Source organism: Sapajus apella, unplaced genomic scaffold, assembly GCF_009761245.1.
Source record: "Sapajus apella isolate SASKATOON/1434 unplaced genomic scaffold, GSC_monkey_1.0 scaffold12, whole genome shotgun sequence".
Lineage (NCBI taxonomy): Eukaryota > Metazoa > Chordata > Mammalia > Primates > Cebidae > Sapajus > Sapajus apella.
In genome coordinates this window covers 23942702-23960201 of record NW_022436952.1, presented here as the reverse complement: position 1 = coordinate 23960201, position 17500 = coordinate 23942702, and the positions used below count along the sequence as shown (strand labels likewise).

General features: G+C 57.1%; 2 protein-coding genes across 2 annotated transcripts in view; both read left to right on the top strand.

The window, feature by feature from the left end:
• Nucleotides 1-17498, top strand: part of NTN1 (netrin 1) — a 218784-nt gene extending 201286 nt beyond the window's left edge. Inside the window, exon 7 of the mRNA XM_032280299.1 lies at nucleotides 13200-17498. Coding sequence (XP_032136190.1) covers nucleotides 13200-13528 — 329 coding nt within the window. The 3' untranslated portion in view covers nucleotides 13529-17498. The remainder of the gene's footprint in view (nucleotides 1-13199) is intronic.
• Nucleotides 13732-17500, top strand: LOC116553132. The gene has a single exon (XM_032280300.1). It carries the CDS (start codon nucleotides 13777-13779, stop codon nucleotides 14731-14733), a length of 957 nt encoding a protein of 318 aa, XP_032136191.1. The 5' UTR covers nucleotides 13732-13776; the 3' UTR covers nucleotides 14734-17500.

Sequence of the window (17500 nt, the reverse complement as noted above, 5' to 3'; positions counted from 1 at the left end):
ACCGCACATATCAAACACACACACCACACACTTTGTCACACAGGCACACATACCACATTCATGAACACACACCAGACACATCAAACACAGATACAACATCACACACAGGCACACAGACCACACAGAGATGCATACACACACTTTATCACACAGGTACACATATCACACACACATGCACATACATACCACACACATCAAACACAGATACACAGACCATCACACATATCACACACATTTATCACACAAGCACACACACCACACATGTGCACACACACACACATCGCAAACACATATCAAACACATACACGTACATCACACACACACTTTATCACACAGGTACACATATCACACACACATGCACATACATACCACACACATCAAACACAGATACACCATCTCACACTTTATCACACAGACACACACACACCACACACACACTATCGTACAGGCACACATACCACACACACATGCACGCACACCATCACACACACACCACACACATCAAACAGGTACGCCATCACACACACACACTGTCACATAGGCACACAAACCACACACACATGCACACACATCACACATATCATCAAACACATACATCATCACATACACACCACACATGAGCACACACACACCATCACACATAGACACATGCAAACTTTATCACACAGGCACACATACCATACACACACATGCAATCACACACACATGCAAACTTTATCACACGGGCACCACATGCCATCACACACACATGCAATCACACACATCATTACACACCACACACACATCACAAATGTGCACACACTATCACACATTACACACCTACCACACACGTTATCACACATATGCACACACCATCACACACACACCACACAAACACCATCACTACACACCATCACACATTCACACACCATCACACACATGCACACATTACACACCATCACAGCAATGCACATCCCAAGAAGTCCTAACCCCTTGCACACCCGTTTCCACCCCCAGCTGGCCCTCTACACCCGTTCATTGAGTGCCGGTTGTGGGCCCCATCCTGCCCTGGGTGATGAGCTTGCAGATTTACGTTAGGTGCAGTCTTGACCCTCAGGGAGCTTACAATCTAGGAGGAGAGAGGACACACAGATGAGAGCCACAGAAGGAGGTGGTGTGGCCGAGTTGCAGCCTGAGGTGGGCACACACGGAGTATGGCCCATCCTCTAGAGAGGGCGAGGGCTGGAAGGCTTCCTGAGGGAACCGGAGTAGCTGGTGATCAATGGGCAAAGCAGGGGAGGGAGGAACGTCTCCAAGCAAGAAGCTAGGCATATCACAGGAAACTGGGAGAAGAGTAAGGGTGGGGGCGTTTGGTGCAGTGTGGGGCCCAAGGAGGATGGAGAGAGGCTGGTGTGGGCCTCATCAGTTGCATCCGTGTGCAGAAGCCACTCTGACCCCTCCGGCTCACAGGGACATGTGGGGGCTCCCACCCCGCCCGGAGCCCCTGCCTCAGGTGGCCTGGGTGCCGCCGCTGGCCTCTTCCTACTCCCTGGGACTGAGAATGAGGGGGAGACAGACAGCTCACATTCTGAAAGGTGAGATCATCTCACTTCTGCCAGTTCTTGGAAAAGCTATTCGTTCCCAGAAATGTTTATTAGTCACCCCTTTTGTTGAAAGACATTTTGGCACCACCAGATGGAAAAATCAAAATGCTTCTCACAGGCTGATTTGCCTCAAGTATTCCTCCTGACATCCCACAAGGATGATTTCTGAGGATACAACTCAAGGGGGAAGTTATGTTGGCATCTGTGGAGAGAAGCCAGTCTGTTCGGCTGTGTGTGTGTGACTGTGTGTGGCTGCATGTGACCGTGTTTGTGACTGTGTATGTGACTGTGTGTGACTCTGGTGTGACTGTGAGTGTATGTGACTCTGTGTGTGACTGTATGTGACTCTGTATGTGACTGTGTGTCTGTGACTGTGTGTGTATGTGTGTGTGAATGTGTTTGTGAGACTGTGACTGTATGTGTGTGACTGTGTGTGTGACTCTGTGTGTGACTGTGACTGTGTGACTTTGTGTATGTGACTCTGTATGTGTGGCTGTGTGTGACTGTGACTGTGTGACCCTATGTGTGTGTGACTGTGTGTGACTGTGACTGTGTGACTCTGTTGTGTGTGACTGTGACTGTGTGACTGTGTGTGACTCTGTATGTGTGTGTTACTGTGTATGTGACTGTGTGACTGTGTGTGTGTGTGACTGTGTGTGTGTGTTCACACGTGTGCACGTGCTTGTTTGCTCTCTTGGGGGTCTGTGGAAGCAGTGGGCCTGGGGACCTGAGCAGAACTCTGATTTGCATCACCATGCCCTCTGTGTGCCCAGAACCTCCAGGGGCAGTGGAAACCAAGGAGAGGGCTTGCCTAGCCAATGATTGTTCCCTCCCGCTGCCGGGCGCTGGACCAGGCACATCACAGCTTGGCACTCATTCTTATTTAATCTCCACGCACAGACACCTTTCGAGGGAGGGATTTTCATTCTTGTCAGTGAGACACTGAGACTCAATAAGATAAAATACCTTGCACAGGATTAAGTACTCCATGGCTGAGACCTTGTTCTCTCCCAAACCAGGGAGGCAAGGCTTCAGCAGCAGGAGTAGGCGCCGCAGTCCTTTAGAACACTCAAGAACTGGGACCTCGACGGGGCCCTCGACTCCAGATGAGCCTCCGAGGAGAGGCCATAGAGACATCTTCATGGGCAAACAGGCAGGAGAGGGCACCATGGTGCTGGGATGTCCGAGATGATGGAACAGGGGCACTGGCATAGTGGCAGAAATGTTGGTGGTAGTGGGTGGCAGTGGCAGAGGTGGGATTGGTGATGGGCATGGCCGCGTGGTAGAGGAAGCTTCGAGGAAGACCTCTGATGGTGAGTGGGGAGACCTAGCTGGCACTGGCAATGGAGGCAGGCATGGAGAAGAGGCAGTGGCAGAAGTGACTGGCTCACCGTGGAGCTGCTGTGGGTCAGAGCATGGTGGGCGGTGGTGAGGGGGGCTGCCAGAGGCGCTGGTGGGTGGGGCCCCGTCCTGTTCAGCCCTTGTCCAGTCACCTAGGCTGGGAATCAGATGAACCGGGGTGAGGAGGATCTTGTCTACCTCTCCTGCCTCTTGTCTCTAGCTAGCCTTGGTGACACGGGGCCTCTCAGCCAATGATGGACTCTTCCCCTCAGTAGCACCCTCTCTCCTCTTCTTGGCCTTGGAGTCAATGGCGATTCCTGATCGGGCACAATCCCTTCAAGTGCAGAGAGCTGGACAGGTTGTCAGCCCCTTCATAGGGATGAAGTGTCTTCAATGTGGGCACAGATGTTAGAGGAGTGTCCTGGGAGCTGTCCCCCAAGGTCAGAGCCCCTGCTGTGGGCCCAGAGGCAGCTGGTGTGATGGCTGCAAGAGGCCACCTCCCCTGAGCATTGCCTCCCCCCAGCCCCGTCCAGGGAACAGGACGTAGACCAGCCAGCAGCACGTGGCATGGTGTTTCAGAGGCTTGGTGACCTTTCCCTGGGGTCACTGGCCCCTGGGGAATCCTCTGATTTCCCCCACCAGATGTGACCTCCCCTCCAGAGTGCCAGCCCCATATGGAGACCAGATGTGGAGCTGGGTCCTCGTGAGTCAGCCTGAGGTCGTGGAATGCGGGTGACCACCAGGTTGGCCAGGGAGAGTCAGTCAGTCCCCATGACAGCTCGTCAGAAAAGCCCCTGCGCCCACAGGAAGCTCCCTCCAGTGAGAGCCAGGTGGGGGCAGGGTGCTACAATGCCAGGGCCTCCTGGCGGCTCTCGGAGGATGCAGCCTTTCCCAGCATAGTGACTTGCCATCCGCTGCGGGGAGGTGGGTCCAGAGGGGCCCTCCCTGGGATCTGGGCAGCTTCCTGGCCCTCATCTCCCCCTCCCTGGAGCTTCCTCTTGTCTCTCCCTACGCTGTTTTCCCCTCCTCTGAGCATCCTGATTTTAGGAAGAAGGGGTGGGGAGGGACGGCTCTAAGGGGCCCCAGAGGCATCTGATGAATGTGATCTCCTGCCCTGTTACAGATGGGGACACCAAAGCTCAGAGTGGAGGTGGGGTGGGGATCTGTCCAAGGTGCCCGGAGTGCTGGGATGGGGACACCAGGCGGGAAATGCTAGTCTTCTCCTGGCTCAGCCAGGCCCTGTGTCTCTGTGACCACAGAGCGCTTCTCCCACCGATGTAGGGCTCAGGTGGGCATTTGATGAGGCATGCCAGGTGGCCCTCCCCTGGGCTGAGTGCCTTTGGCACTGAGGACCTCAGTACCCCTGTCATTGTTCCTGGGCTTCCTCCCCGAGACCTGTCCCGAAGTCTTCACAAACTTGCCAGCTCAGCTCTGCCTGTGTTGGGCTCGGGCCTCTGAGATACCATGGGGCACCCGGGACAAACCCCAGCCTCCCATGTAGCCTGTAGGAGCTTTGGGAGGCTCCTTTGCAAGCCTCTGCCCCTGAGTCGACCATCCAACAGCACTCAACTACACAGTGGCTCAGCTGCCCCCACTCCGCTGTGGCTCCCAGGTCTCAGCTATTGCCTTCAGGTCTCCTCGGGGAAGCAGATTTTTAAGGTGGCTTGACTTTTAGGAGCTGACAGCTGTTCCGAGCCAAGTCCTGTGTGTAGAGGGTGCATGGATGCTCACCCCACACAGGACAGGGTTCCGTGCCAGGGTGCTCTGGGAGTGGCCTGGAAATGCCAGCCTGGCTTGCAGGGAGGGGATGCTCTTGGCTGTGAGGCAGAGGGGTTTGCTGGAGGTGGTACCTTGGGGAAGTGGGCAGTGTTTGAGGGGTTCTGAGCCAGGCCACTCCTGCTCTGTGGTGTGGTGGTAATATACATCTGCAGCTCTGGTGGGCCTCTGGCCAAAACGCCCTCCACACCAAGCCTTCCAGCTGAAGGCGAAGGGGGACTGGACTAAGCCCATGCCAGGGGAGGCTGGTCCCTTCCCGCTTTCCCTCCTCCAGAGGCTGGGCCCCCATTGCTGCCGAGGGTGCCAGCCCAGGGTGGGGGGTGGGCGGATGCTCACTGCTCCACCTTCCTACTCGGTGGGTCCCGATGACACATCCGGCTGGCCCTGCCCTCACCGATGTCTTTGTTGTGCAGGGAGCTGGTTGGCTGCCCCAGCCAGCCTGGGGGCACTGGGGCCGAGTCAGAGGTGGGAGGGGAGCAATGTCCACCCTCCGGGATGACCCTGACAGCATGTCCCTGCCTCTGGTGGGCCCTGCCACTTAAAGGGTGGGAGGGACAAGCAGCCAGGCTGCATCAGTTCCTCCTAACAGGAGAGGGAGGCAGCTGTGGCTCCTCCCTGGGCAGTAGGCTCTCCACAGGCTGCCCTGCAGGAGGCAGCAGCCCTCATGCTGAGGGCGCACCAGCTGGGGCATGGAAGGACCCATGTCCACCCTCCTACTTAAGCCTCTTGCAAAGAAGGATGAAGTCCCCTGATCTCTTCTCACTGCTGAGCCTCAGGGTGCAGAGCTGGACAGGCCAGGCTTGACTGTGCCCACCTCCCAGGGGACAGGGCTGGTCTCCTTCCCAGGGTCTGACTCTCTAATTCTAAGACCTCTTAATGTCCTCTCCTCTGGGGACCCCCAGGCCACCAAATGGTCTCAGACACCTAACCCCACCTCCCTTCCGCAGAACAGAGCCCAAGCACCAGGACCTAGCAGGGGAAACTGAGGCAGCATCCACCCTGCTTTCAGTTCTGAGAGAGGGGGTCATCCTGTTCTGTCTTTGGTTGAGGGGAACCTGCAGCCAGCTCTGAGTTGGGTGTCCTCATCTTGTCTGAGTCCTGAGGCAGGGTCCCGGTGGCAGGCACATGGCAGGAGATGGCAGACTCAGGACTCCTGAGGGCTCCCGAGGGCAGCGGGGGCAGTTGCCAGGTCTGGCCACAGTGAGCCTCCAGCCCTCTGCCTCGTTTGATGTAAACCAGGCAGTGGCCGCTGTGATCCCCAGTCCCAGGCGTGGTGGCCCCCTCTCCTGCACTCGCCGGCAGGGAGTTGGCGTTTCTCTGGGCAGAGGAGCATTGCTGAGAGCAAGCCTTGCCTCTGGTGGCCCTTCCTCCCTTTGCAGGGCCTGGGAAGCATGTGCTCAGAGCTGCGTTTCGGGAAAGCAGCTGCAGCTCGTGACACGCTTTCCACAGCAGGAGATTTATGGGGCTGCGCAGCTTTCATGGTTTCTGTGGGGTTCCTGTTCTCCTCCCCGCCATTTGTCCTGGCTGCTGTTTCCGAGGCAGATGGGTGACAAGCCTCCCCTAGCTGGACCGGCTCAACAGGAAGGTATGGATGGGTGGGGGAGGGGAGGGGCTGACCACCCCAGCCTCCTTGGGAGAGGAAACTGCAGGGGAGCCACTGGGGGCCCACCTGGAGCAGCCCATAAATCTAGGGGACTTCCAGGAGGCAGGAAGCGTCCTTGCTGAGGTGTCCCACGCGCTTAGGCACTCAGGCCTTGCCAGGGAAAGGAGAAGGGCCAGCAGTCCCCAGAGTCTGTGCCTCGGCCGCTCCCCCAGGGCCCAGCCTGTGGGTTGTTGATTCCGGGCTGGGCCTTTCCTGCCTCGTGGTGTGTCAGTTCCCTGCAGGGAGATGAATGCGCGGCATCTGTAACTTCTGCACTGGCCAGACAGCTTTCCTACAACCTGGCGCTGCGGCAGGGAACTTTGATCCCAGCAGGAGGTCCCCCAGATCTGCAAGGAGGGGCATCCGTCAGCTCCCATCTACTCCTGCCACTGACTTTCTGGGGTGGTGACAGTGCAGGGTCCTCAGAAGGCCCAGAGCTCACAAGCTATGGTGGCTCCTGGGCCCGGGCTGGAGCCGGGAGGAAGGCTTTGGATAGACTGGGGTCTGGACAGAGGACAGGGCTGCTGTGGGGCAGCAAGTCCCCCTCTGAAGGAATCCAAGCATAGGCTGTGACCTGGAGCTCCTCACTCTTCGGGTTGCCTTTAATGGCCTTATAATGCCCCCAGCATTGGGACTCTGGGGAGGTTGAGGTACCCCAGGAAGGAAGACCAGATGCTCACTCCTCTGGAGAAGACACATTCGCCGTGCCTTGCACTGCAGCCAGGGAGGTGGGAAGCAGCAGCTGAAAAGACATGCAGGGCTGGGCAGGTTGACTTCTGCCCTCCTTGCCCAGGGCAAGTGCTCAAGGCCCCCAGCCTGCCCTTGGGCTGCCTCCCAGCCCCCCACTCCTCAGCCAGAACCAACTACACATTGCTCCAGGCTACCCTTGTTGACTCTGGCCCCCATGGACCTGGCCCTCAGCCCCCCTCTCGCCTCCTCAGAGCCCTGGCCAGCCCTCCAGAGCCCCATGTGGGCATCTGTTGTGGGGGCAGAGTAAGGAGCATGCCCCTCTAGCTGGGCAGTAGGCGTGGGTTAGGGCAAGGGAAGTCAGTCCTCTTGGCTTGTGCTGCCCTGGTGATTGAGAGAGTTCTTGGCATGAAAGACTTTCCTGTGAACCCCAGAATTGCTGGTAGGGATGGCTGCTTACTCCCCCCTGACCCCCGCAGCCTTGTTCACGGAGCTCTGTAGCTGGATGCAGGAAAGGAGAGTTTATTGCACAGATGCCGGGTGGCTCACGGGCAGCAAGGCCAGGAGACAAAGCTCAGCCAGGGGCCGAGGACCTGGACAGCGGAGGCCAACTCCTGGCCGCCCTGAACTGCACTCTCTCCTCCTTTCCCATGGTCATATGCTCTATTTGCAGATGCGCCTCCTCCCCATGGCGCACCAGGGCTCACCAGGGCTCCGTTGGGCTTGCAGTCAGCCTAACCCATTCAGCCTGAAGGGTTCCAGTTCCCACATCCCAGCCCTGGTTTTGTCTGCACTGATAGCAGAGCCCTGCCCTGGGCAGAGCCTCCTGGGAAGAACACACCTGCTGACTAGCAGCAGTTGCTCAGCTCTGGGGGCAGCAAGAGCTCAGAGGAAGGGAGGATGAAGTTCAGCCATGGAGCCTGGGATGCAGCCAGTGAGCACTTACGGTAAGGCCAGAAGTACCAGCAGGCTGAGGCCAGGCTCCCTCCCAGGCAGGGCTGAGGGGCTCTGCTAGCATCTGCCTCATTGACTTCCTTGTCTTGGCTTCAAAGAATTGCCATTCTGGCTTAAGACGGCAACTGCTTTCTGTACACCAGCAGTCCCTAATTTTTTTTTTTTTTTTTTGTTTGAGACGGAGTTTCACTCTTGCTGCCCAGGTTAGAGTGCAGTGGCATGATCTTGGCTCACTGCAACCTCCACCTCCCGGGTTCAAGCAATTCTCCTGCCTCAGCCTGCCAAGTAGCTGGGATTACAGGTGCCCACCACCACGCCCGGCTAATTTTTTCTATTTTTAGTAGAGACAGGGTTTCACCATGTTGTCTAGGCTGGTCTCAAACTCCCGACATCAGGTGATCCACCTGCCTCAGCCTCCCAAAGTGCTGGGATTACAGGTGTGAGCCACCGCGCCCAGTCAGCAGTCCCTCCTTTAAGGGCTCTCAGCACACTTCCCATCTCTCTGGTCTGATCTCATACTCTGCCTTTCTCAGGGCAATCTCATCTGTCTCCTTCTGAACACAAGGTGGGGGATTGTTAGCAGAGCCCCCCCACCCCATTCCAGTTTTGTTTTTTGTTTTTTTTTTTTTGAGACGGAGTTTTCGCTCTTGTTACCCAGGCTGGAGTGCAATGGCGCGATCTCGGCTCACCGCAACCTCCGTCTCCTGGGTTCAGGCAATTCTCCTGCCTCAGCCTCCTGGGTAGCTGGGATTACAGGCACGCGCCACCATGCCCAGCCAATTTTTTTTGTATTTTTAGTAGAGACGGGGTTTCACCATATTGACCAGGATGGTCTCGATCTCTTGACCTCGTGATCCACCCGCCTCGGCCTCCCAAAGTGCTGGGATTACAGGCTTGAGCCACCGCGCCCGGCCCCCCATTCCAGTTTTGTTTAGGACATCAGTGCAAGGACAGCGGGAGTTCAGGCGTTCAGGCATGCTTAGGGCGAGGCTAATTAGCTTGGGGTGAGTTTCATCATGTGGGTGTGTCTTAGTCAGTCCTGGGCTGCTGCAACAAAATCCCTTAGAAGGAGTGATTAATAAACAACAGAAACTGATTGCTCGTAGCTCTGGAGGCTGGGAAGTCCAAGATCAAGGCGCCAGCAGATTCAGAGCCTGGTGAGGGCTTGCTCTCTGCTTCTGAAATGCTGCCTTCTTGCTGTGTTCTCACCATGGAAAGGGCGAGGGAACTAGCTGCAGCCTCTTCTTATATGGGCTCTGATCCCATCCACAAGGTGAAATCCTCATGATTTAGTCATGTCCCAAAGATCCTGCTTCTTGGTAGTCTCACACTGGATGTCAAGTTCCAACATATGAATTTGTGGGGGGACACTAACATTAAAAGCATAGGAGCCCGTCCTCAAGGCCATGGTCCTGGGATGGGCAGAGCTGCCCACAGCCTATTGTGCCAAGCCCCCTAGTTGGGTGATATCTCAGGTACATCTGGGTTGGAAGGGGCCCCAGGCTCTGTGTAGCTCAGAGATCCCCATCATTCTTTGCTTCAAACCGGAGGTTGGTCAGAGGTGACAGCAGCCCCAGCCAAGTGACGTGTGGCTGCTGATGCTCGTGCTTCCAGAGGGTGCAGGGCAGGTCTGTTTGAGGTCACTGCTGCAAGGCGCAGTTTGAATATTTTCAGCTGTATGTGAATGGCAGGGGCTTGGCCCGTGCACTGCATGTGTAGCTCATACTTGGTGGGCTGTGTAATATGTAGAGGTGTTGCCAAGGGTAGTGGAAATGTGGCCTTTTTCCAGCATAATCATGAGTCCCACCATTCCCCGCTCCTGCCCCTGCCCCTGCCCCTGCCCCTGCCCCCTGCGGCCAGGACCGCTCCCACTTGTGGAGTTGCTGGGATCTGCTGGAGGTGGAAGGACAAGGGCCAGTTGCTTTGTCCTGACTGACCAGTGTCCATTGCTGTGTCCCTCTGGACTCCTGACAGCAAGGTGTCCAGGGGAGGGTACCCTTCAGGGCTTTGCCCTTGGTGTTAGGCAGTTAAGCAGGTCCCCTTCACGACTCTGTGGCTGTGTCTGGAGAAGCGCAGGGGCTGCTTTGGATGCCAGGCCTGGTTTCCATAACATTCACTGAGAGGGGGAAGCTCAGAGACCAGAGAGGGTTGGGCAGGGCTCATCAGCCCTTCTCCTATGCAGGGCCACGTTCTTGCAGGACTCCAGGGAATGAGAAGATCCCCTGGGAGGCCTCTGGAGAAATCTAAGGCTAGACCTTCTCCAGCCAGCTCTTTGTCTAGCCTCTTCTCAGCAAACTTGAGACTCTGCCAGATCTGCCCTGCCTGGCCCTGAGCCGAAGCCCAAGATCCCCAGGATCTTCAAGATTAATTGTATTACCTTCTAGGGCTGCCAGAACAAAGTACCACAGACTGAGTGGCTTAAACAACAGAAATTTATTTATAGCTCTGGAGGCTGGAGGTCCAAGACCAAGGTGTCAGCAGGGTTGCTTTCTTCAGAGTCCTCTCCCGACTTGTAGATGGCCACCTTCTGGTGTTCTTACAGGGTCTTCCCTCTGCGTGTCTGTGTCCTCATCTCCTCTTATAAGGACCACGGGTCAGAGGGCCCACCCTAATGACCTCATCTTAATTATACTACATTTTGTTAACTTTTTTTTTTTTTTTTTGAGACAGAGTCTCGCTCTGTCGCCAGGCTGGAGTGCAGTGGCTAGATCTTGGCTTACTGCAACCTCTGCCTCCAGAGTTCAAGTGATTCTCCTGCCTCAGCCTCCCGAGTAGTGGGGACTGCAGGCGCCCGCCACCACACACAGCTAATTTTTGTATTTTTAGTAGAGACGGGTTTTCACCATGTTGGCCAGGATAGTCTTGATCTCCTGACCTCGTGACTGGCCCACCTCAGCCTCCCGAAGTACTAGGATTATAGGCATGAGCCACCGCGCCCGGTCGGCACATTTAGTTAAATTTTAATGGGTACTTAATTATACTTTAAAGACTCTATGTCCAAGTAAAGGCACTCTGTGAAGTACAGGGGTATAGGGTTTCAACAGAGGAATTTGTTGGGGCACAATTCAGCACACAGCACCAACAGATGCCCTGAGCCTGCGATCAAAGCTGTGCTCTCCCTGAGCCCCAGCCCAGGGTGCCTTCTGCAGCATCCTTGTTGGGCCGCTCCAGCCCATGCTGGCTGGGGACACAGCAGCTGTGCAAGGGGTCCGAGGTGTTGAGCACAACAGAGTCAGCTGTATCCCAGCTCATTTGTATTCAGCCCAGTCCTGGGGAGAGGAAAGCGGGGCTCTCAGGGATGCCGGGGGTGGCTCCCCCATTGCTTAGCTAAGGGGCACTCAGTTGCCACGGTGACCTCTGTCTGCACAGCCAAATACACTCGGCCCAGCCACTTCTCTGGGCTGGAGGGCTCCCCCCACCCAGAGTTCACACTGAGTGTTGAGTCCCTTGGTGACAAAAACATGGAAACGGTTGCCATGACAGCCATTCTTTGGAGCCCTCAGACTGGAGTGCAAAGTTCAGGATGCCCAGGAACAGCTGAAATGAAAATATGGGAAAGTCCGCTTCCCTCACCCTGTAAGGATGAGTCTGTAGGCATTCAGTGCTCCCCTGCGCCTGGCTGTACCTGTCCCTCCCCATCCTCTGGGCCATGTGTGGGTTCAGGAAGGGGACAGGGAGGTGCGCTGGGAGTGAAGGATCAGAGTGGCCCCCAGAGACATTGACAGAAGCTGGCCAATGGGGAGGGCAGGCTGAGCTGGGGGTGGGTCCATTGTCTGGCGTGGTAAGTGGGGAGGCGATGACTGATGGGCATTCCCTGGGGCTTTCCTGTGTCTTGGTTTCTTCAAGCTGCTGCTCCTTTCTCAGGAAGGCTCAAGTCTCTCCATGGCCTAGCCTGGGGAATAAAGGTGCTCTTCCCAGTGAAGGATACAGGGTGTGAGGTTGGGCTCAGCGAGGGGAAAGGATCCTGCTCTGACAGTGCAGGATTGGGGGAGGGGAGTGAGAGGATAGCTGTTTCTCTTTAACAGAGATGAGTACAGCAGAGGCCTCTCCAGGTATCCCCTGGCCTGGGGGCAATGATCGTGTGTCCACCCCTCCCAGGAGGTCCCCAAGAAGGTCCCATAAGGCTCTGGTGACCTGAGATACACCAACCAAAGGGTTCTGCAGTTAGGGTTTGAGAAACCAACACACATGTACAGGATTCTTAGGTTAAAGGCTCTGAAAAGTCCTGCAGTAAGGAACCTCTTGACTTTGTTTAACCTAGTATTTCACAAACTTACTAGAGCAAAGTTTCTCCTTTATTTTTTAAGCATCTCTTATTTTAGAAATCTCCTTTACTATCTTGCAGAAATAACATCTAGTAACATTTGTCCCCAAGTCAACGGCATCAACACCACCTGGGAACTTGTGAGAAAGGCATATTCTGGGGCCTCACCCAGATCTGTTGAATCTGAAGCTCTGGGGCAGGCCCCAGCAGTTTGTATTTTCACAAGCCCACCAGGGGATTCTGATGCATGTTCCAGCTTCGGAAGCCATGTACTAGGGAAAATACTGGTAGAGAACTGGGAGGAAGAGGAATGGTCTGGGGACCTTGGGTGGCACAGAGGAAGGGAGGCCACCTGGCAGGGATGGCTTAGGCATGGGAAGCGGGCAGTCCAAAGACCCCGGGGCTCTGGAAAAGGCACTATGGCCACCCCAAAGGGTGGGTTCTCATCTTCTGCTCCTGAGCATGGAGGACCCATTATGGTTTTCTGAGACTGGTTGGAGGGCCAGGCTGTGTGTGTGGAGCGTCATGAGGCCTGGTGTCAAGTAACTCGGGCCTTTGGAGAAGTGAGCTCCTGAGGAGCCTCCCACTCCTCTCCAGCACTGCTCCTGGGCAGACAGAGCTTGCCCAGAGTGCTGGGAGCATGGGCAGCACCTGTAGGCTTCTGGGACAAAGTGGGCCTTGACAAGGCCAGGAGATGGCTTGTCCCCATGGCAGTGCTGGGTGGCACGCTCAAAGCATAGGAAGTAAGACTTCTTGGAGCAGCGGCCTTGGCCCTGGTGTTAGCAGGTGGGGGTCTAGGATCAGCTTGCCACCGCCCACTCGCTCCCCCGTGGGACATCCTCTGCAGTCACGTCCTGGTGCCGGGTCTTCTTTCCCTTCTCCCCAGGCTCAGGCAGGGTGGACCTAGCCACAGCAGCTGTGGGCCCACTCGCCTGCCTGTGCTTCCTTGCAGCCGTCCAGATCCACATCCTGAAGGCGGACAAGGCGGGGGACTGGTGGAAGTTCACGGTGAACATCATCTCCGTGTACAAGCAGGGCACGAGCCGCATCCGCCGTGGCGACCAGAGCCTGTGGATCCGCTCGCGGGACATCGCCTGCAAGTGTCCCAAAATCAAGCCCCTCAAGAAGTACCTGCTGCTGGGCAACGCCGAGGACTCTCCGGACCAGAGCGGCATCGTGGCAGACAAGAGCAGCCTAGTGATCCAGTGGCGGGACACGTGGGCGCGGCGGCTACGCAAGTTCCAGCAGCGCGAGAAGAAGGGCAAGTGCAAGAAGGCCTAGCGCGGAGGCAGCAGGCGGGCAGGCGGGCGAGCGCCAGGGCCGGGCCGAGCTAGAGCGGGCGCCTCGGCCCGGCCGCTGCGGACTTGGCCCGCGAGGGCTTTCCCAGGTGGGGGGAGGGAGGGGGCGGGGCCGCACGGCGCGGGGGGGCGGGGCCCTCGGCGGCCCCACCCCCGGCCCCACCCTGCGCGCCCCGGGCGGGAGCCGCGTGCGCGCGGGGCGGGGTGCGCGGCCGGCCGGGCCCTGGAGAAATGAGGACGAGACGTAGCTACCTCACGGGGCTCCTTCCAGAGCAGAGACGCGCTTCCCTGGGGCTGGGCGCGGCCGCCGTGGAGGGGCTGGGGGCAGCCTGCCCTGGGGCCCCGGGGGCGGGCGCAGAACCGCACAGCTGGGACCCCAGGCGCGGGACGTGGATGGCGCGGAGAGAAGGATGGGAGGAGAACTGTGAATTCTCAGGCCCGCGTCCTGGGCGGGGCGCCGAGCACCGACCAAACCGACACCCCACATATAGCAGACGAAATCCTCCCTTTCTCCCCGGCCCCATCCGTCTAGCATTCCCACCGACCGCCGGGCTGTCACAGCCTGGGCTCCATCTGAAGGGGCCTGGCAGCATTTGGGGAGCGGACAGCCGCCTGTCTAGCCAGCCTCTGTCTCCACTGCCACCTGCTGAGTGGGTCCTCCTGGGTGGGGTCTTGGGGTGGGGTGGGGGGGATTCACCTGTGGAGAGGGGAGAGGAGGCCCCTGCTGCTGCCTGCCTCTGCCCCTGCCCAGTGTGGGGCTGGTCCAGGATTCTCGCCCATCTGGAGAGCAGTGGGCTCAGGGACACCCCTGAGAAGCCCAAACCGGGTGGTCACCGCCTCATGCTGGAGCTGCCTGTTGGAGGAGGCATCACAAAGGCAAAACCTCCCAGAGAGTTTCCTTTTGGAAACTTGGAAACAGCCCCTTTTATGACATTTTCCAGGGTAGGGGGAAGGGGCACCGGCTGGGTTTACCGCAGTGACACTATTTATGTAATGACATCAGCTCCCGCAAGGCCCCTCAGCAATGTCAACAGCTGGAAAGGGCCTGAACCAGCATGGAGTCTGCAGGTTTCGAAGGCACTTGGGCCTGGCTTGGGGCAGAGGGCTTGCTTGAGCTGGGACGGGGTTTGCTGGTTCAGCAAAGTACCAGAGTGCCTGAGCCATGGGTGGGCAGGGGTGCAGAAATGACCAGGCCATGTTGGCTTCCCCAAGAAAAGGCACAGAAGCTGCCGGGCCTGCCCCCTGCAGCTGTCTTGGTCTGGCCTGGGCCACACCTTGCCTGTGCCTTTCCAGACAGTCTCTGTGGCGTCTGCCCGTGCCCTCCACTGTGCCCCAGCCCTCCTTCGAAGATCTCCTAGAGATGCTGTCCTCAAGCAGGCAGCCCCTTTTGTTCTGACTGCCTCACACAGGGTCCATTCCTGCGCCCAGGGGCCTTCTGGCTCCCTGCCTTCCTGGGCTCTCTGCACGGCCTGGGCCTCTGGCCCATGTCCTCACACCTGGCGCACTGAATTAGAGGCCTGGCGTCCCTCACAGTCAGGAAATTAGTTTCACTTTCCTGGCCAGAGTTTGGCTGCTCAGAAGGGTCATACCAAGTATGACGCTCGGCCCGGAGGTAGTCTGGCTTCCCTCTGCCTTCCCCACTGCTGCCTACATCATGGCTGCCATTTATTGAGCACCTGCTGTGTGCCAGGCACTTTACCCACATGCTCCCAGCGTGTGCTCATGACAACCCTGTGGGACAGGGACCCGCTATCACCAGCAAGGAAACTGGAGTACGCGTGCCCAAGGTCATGCCTCAAATTGGTGGCAGGACTGGGGCCCAGACTCCAGAGCCCGACTTTATGATCACAGGCCATGCTGGCCCTCCCTGCAGTCCTGCTCTGCAGCCCGCCCACTCAATCCCTGTGCAGGCTGTGAGGGTGCTCTTGGGGGAGTGGCCACTGAGCCGCTGGCCCTGGTTATTGCCTCTTGAGGACACTGGCATTTGGCCTGGAGAACAGGAGCCCAGCGGGGGGTAGGACATAGGCACAAACAATCACATCTTCAGAAGAGGCAGCAAAGTGGTGGGGACACAGGGACGGACTCTCCAGACAGCAGCTCCGGGTTCCAGGAAGGCAGGCCTTGGCTTCTCCGAAGAGGTGGTAGAGGGTGGTTCGGCTGCCTGGGGGTGGTTGGAGAGACTCCAGGAGAGACTGGCAGAGGTGCCTCATGGGCAGGGGGCAGACAGACCTGCCCTGAGAAGGGGATTTGGCTTCCCTGAATCCAGCCCAAGGCTAGAAGACAGGGCCCTTCTCCAAGCTGTCAGCGCCCCTCGGATGCCCAGTGTGGCCCGCTGGGTGCCATCAGCATCACAAGGCACTATGCCGCTGGGGCAGTTGTCCTGTTTCTGTCTATGCCAGTGTGGTTTCTTCACCCTGTCCAGAAGGGCTGTGGCAGCTCCACAACATCCCACCCTGGGTCTGGGTGTCACTGGTGTCCTGTGAGGGGCTTGCACTTGTGGTCTCTGAGGTCCCCTTAACAACAGAGCCAGCGTCACACCAAGCAACAAGGCATCTTGCAGAAAATTCAGCCACTCTCCTGCCCCTCCCTCTGGCTCAGCACCCCAAGGGCACAGGCTGCCCACCCAGTGGCCTGGCCCTTGGGGAATGCATCAGGGTGACCAGATCCACCAGGCTAGGGGCCAGGTCACTGTTGAGATTGCACGGTCATCACGGGCTGCCTTCCCTATCCACACACCCAGCCAGAACGCAGCCCATCACTCCCGACTGCAGCCCTACCTCCACCCGGCCTCTGCAGTGAGCACCATCCTTGGGAAAGCACCCCTCCTGCACTCCTGTGCCTCACTCCAGGGAGCAGAGGGAAATGGGAATTGAGGTGTTCCGGTTTGTACAGTTAGGAAGGGATGTAAAACGGAACTAGATTTTGATTTTGAAGAGTGTATTAACCAGAATCGTGCTATGTAGGTGTTTGAAGAAAAACATACCAGATTAGTCTTTGTTTTTGCAACAGATTCCCCAGTTGTCCTCTTTCTTGCCAGCTGGGTGGTTCGGTGCCCCCGATAGCTGGGTGCCTGCTTTACGGACGCGCAGTAATGCCCAAGATTTGCGGGGTGTGGGGGAGGACATAGGGCTACCCCCGGGACTCACTGCAGGCTGTGGTCTGCCCACTGCTTCTGTCCATGGAAAGCAGGGCAGGAGGCAGCATCCCCAGAGGCATCTATGTGGGAGGGAGGGAGGGACACCTGGGTCACAGCCCAGGGAGGCTGGGAGCTGCTCCAAGGCCCTTAGTGACTTCCTGGAACTCTGCCTCAGTGGCGGCACACTGGAGAGGGTGCACCCCAGGTTGGAATGAGACTGAACTCAAGAAGAGACCCTAAGGGACTGGTGAATGGTTCCTGCCCCCAGGAAAGCGAAAGACGCTTACGCTGTCAACACTTAAAGGAAGCCCCCTTGAAGCCCAGAGAGCGGCCAGACTAGACTCATTGATGGGCCATTGGGCCACGCTCCGTGGACAAGACATCCCTGTGGGCCACAGCCACGGCACACTGGGGGGATCAAAATGTGTACTTGTGGGGCCTCACCCCTGCCAAAAGCCAAGTCAGTCCCACTCCTGCCATTGGACGTTTCTTCCCCTTCCCTGCTCCCAAATGCACTCCCCTCCTCCCTCGGCCCCCTCCTGTGTTTTGGATTTCTGTTCACTCAGACTTGTAAATGTTTAGTTGTGACCATGACGTATTGTTTGGGTCAATGTCCCTTTCCAATGCATACTAATATATTATGGTTATTATATATGAATATATTTAATGACATGGAAAAAGTTGTGGATTTTCTTTAAGTTTCTTTCCTTTTTTGGGGGGGTGGTTAGAGTTGTAATGGACCCAGATGGAACTTGTAACGTGGGCCCCACATGATAGAACTAAATTCAGATATCATTAAATAAACTCTTGTACACTGTG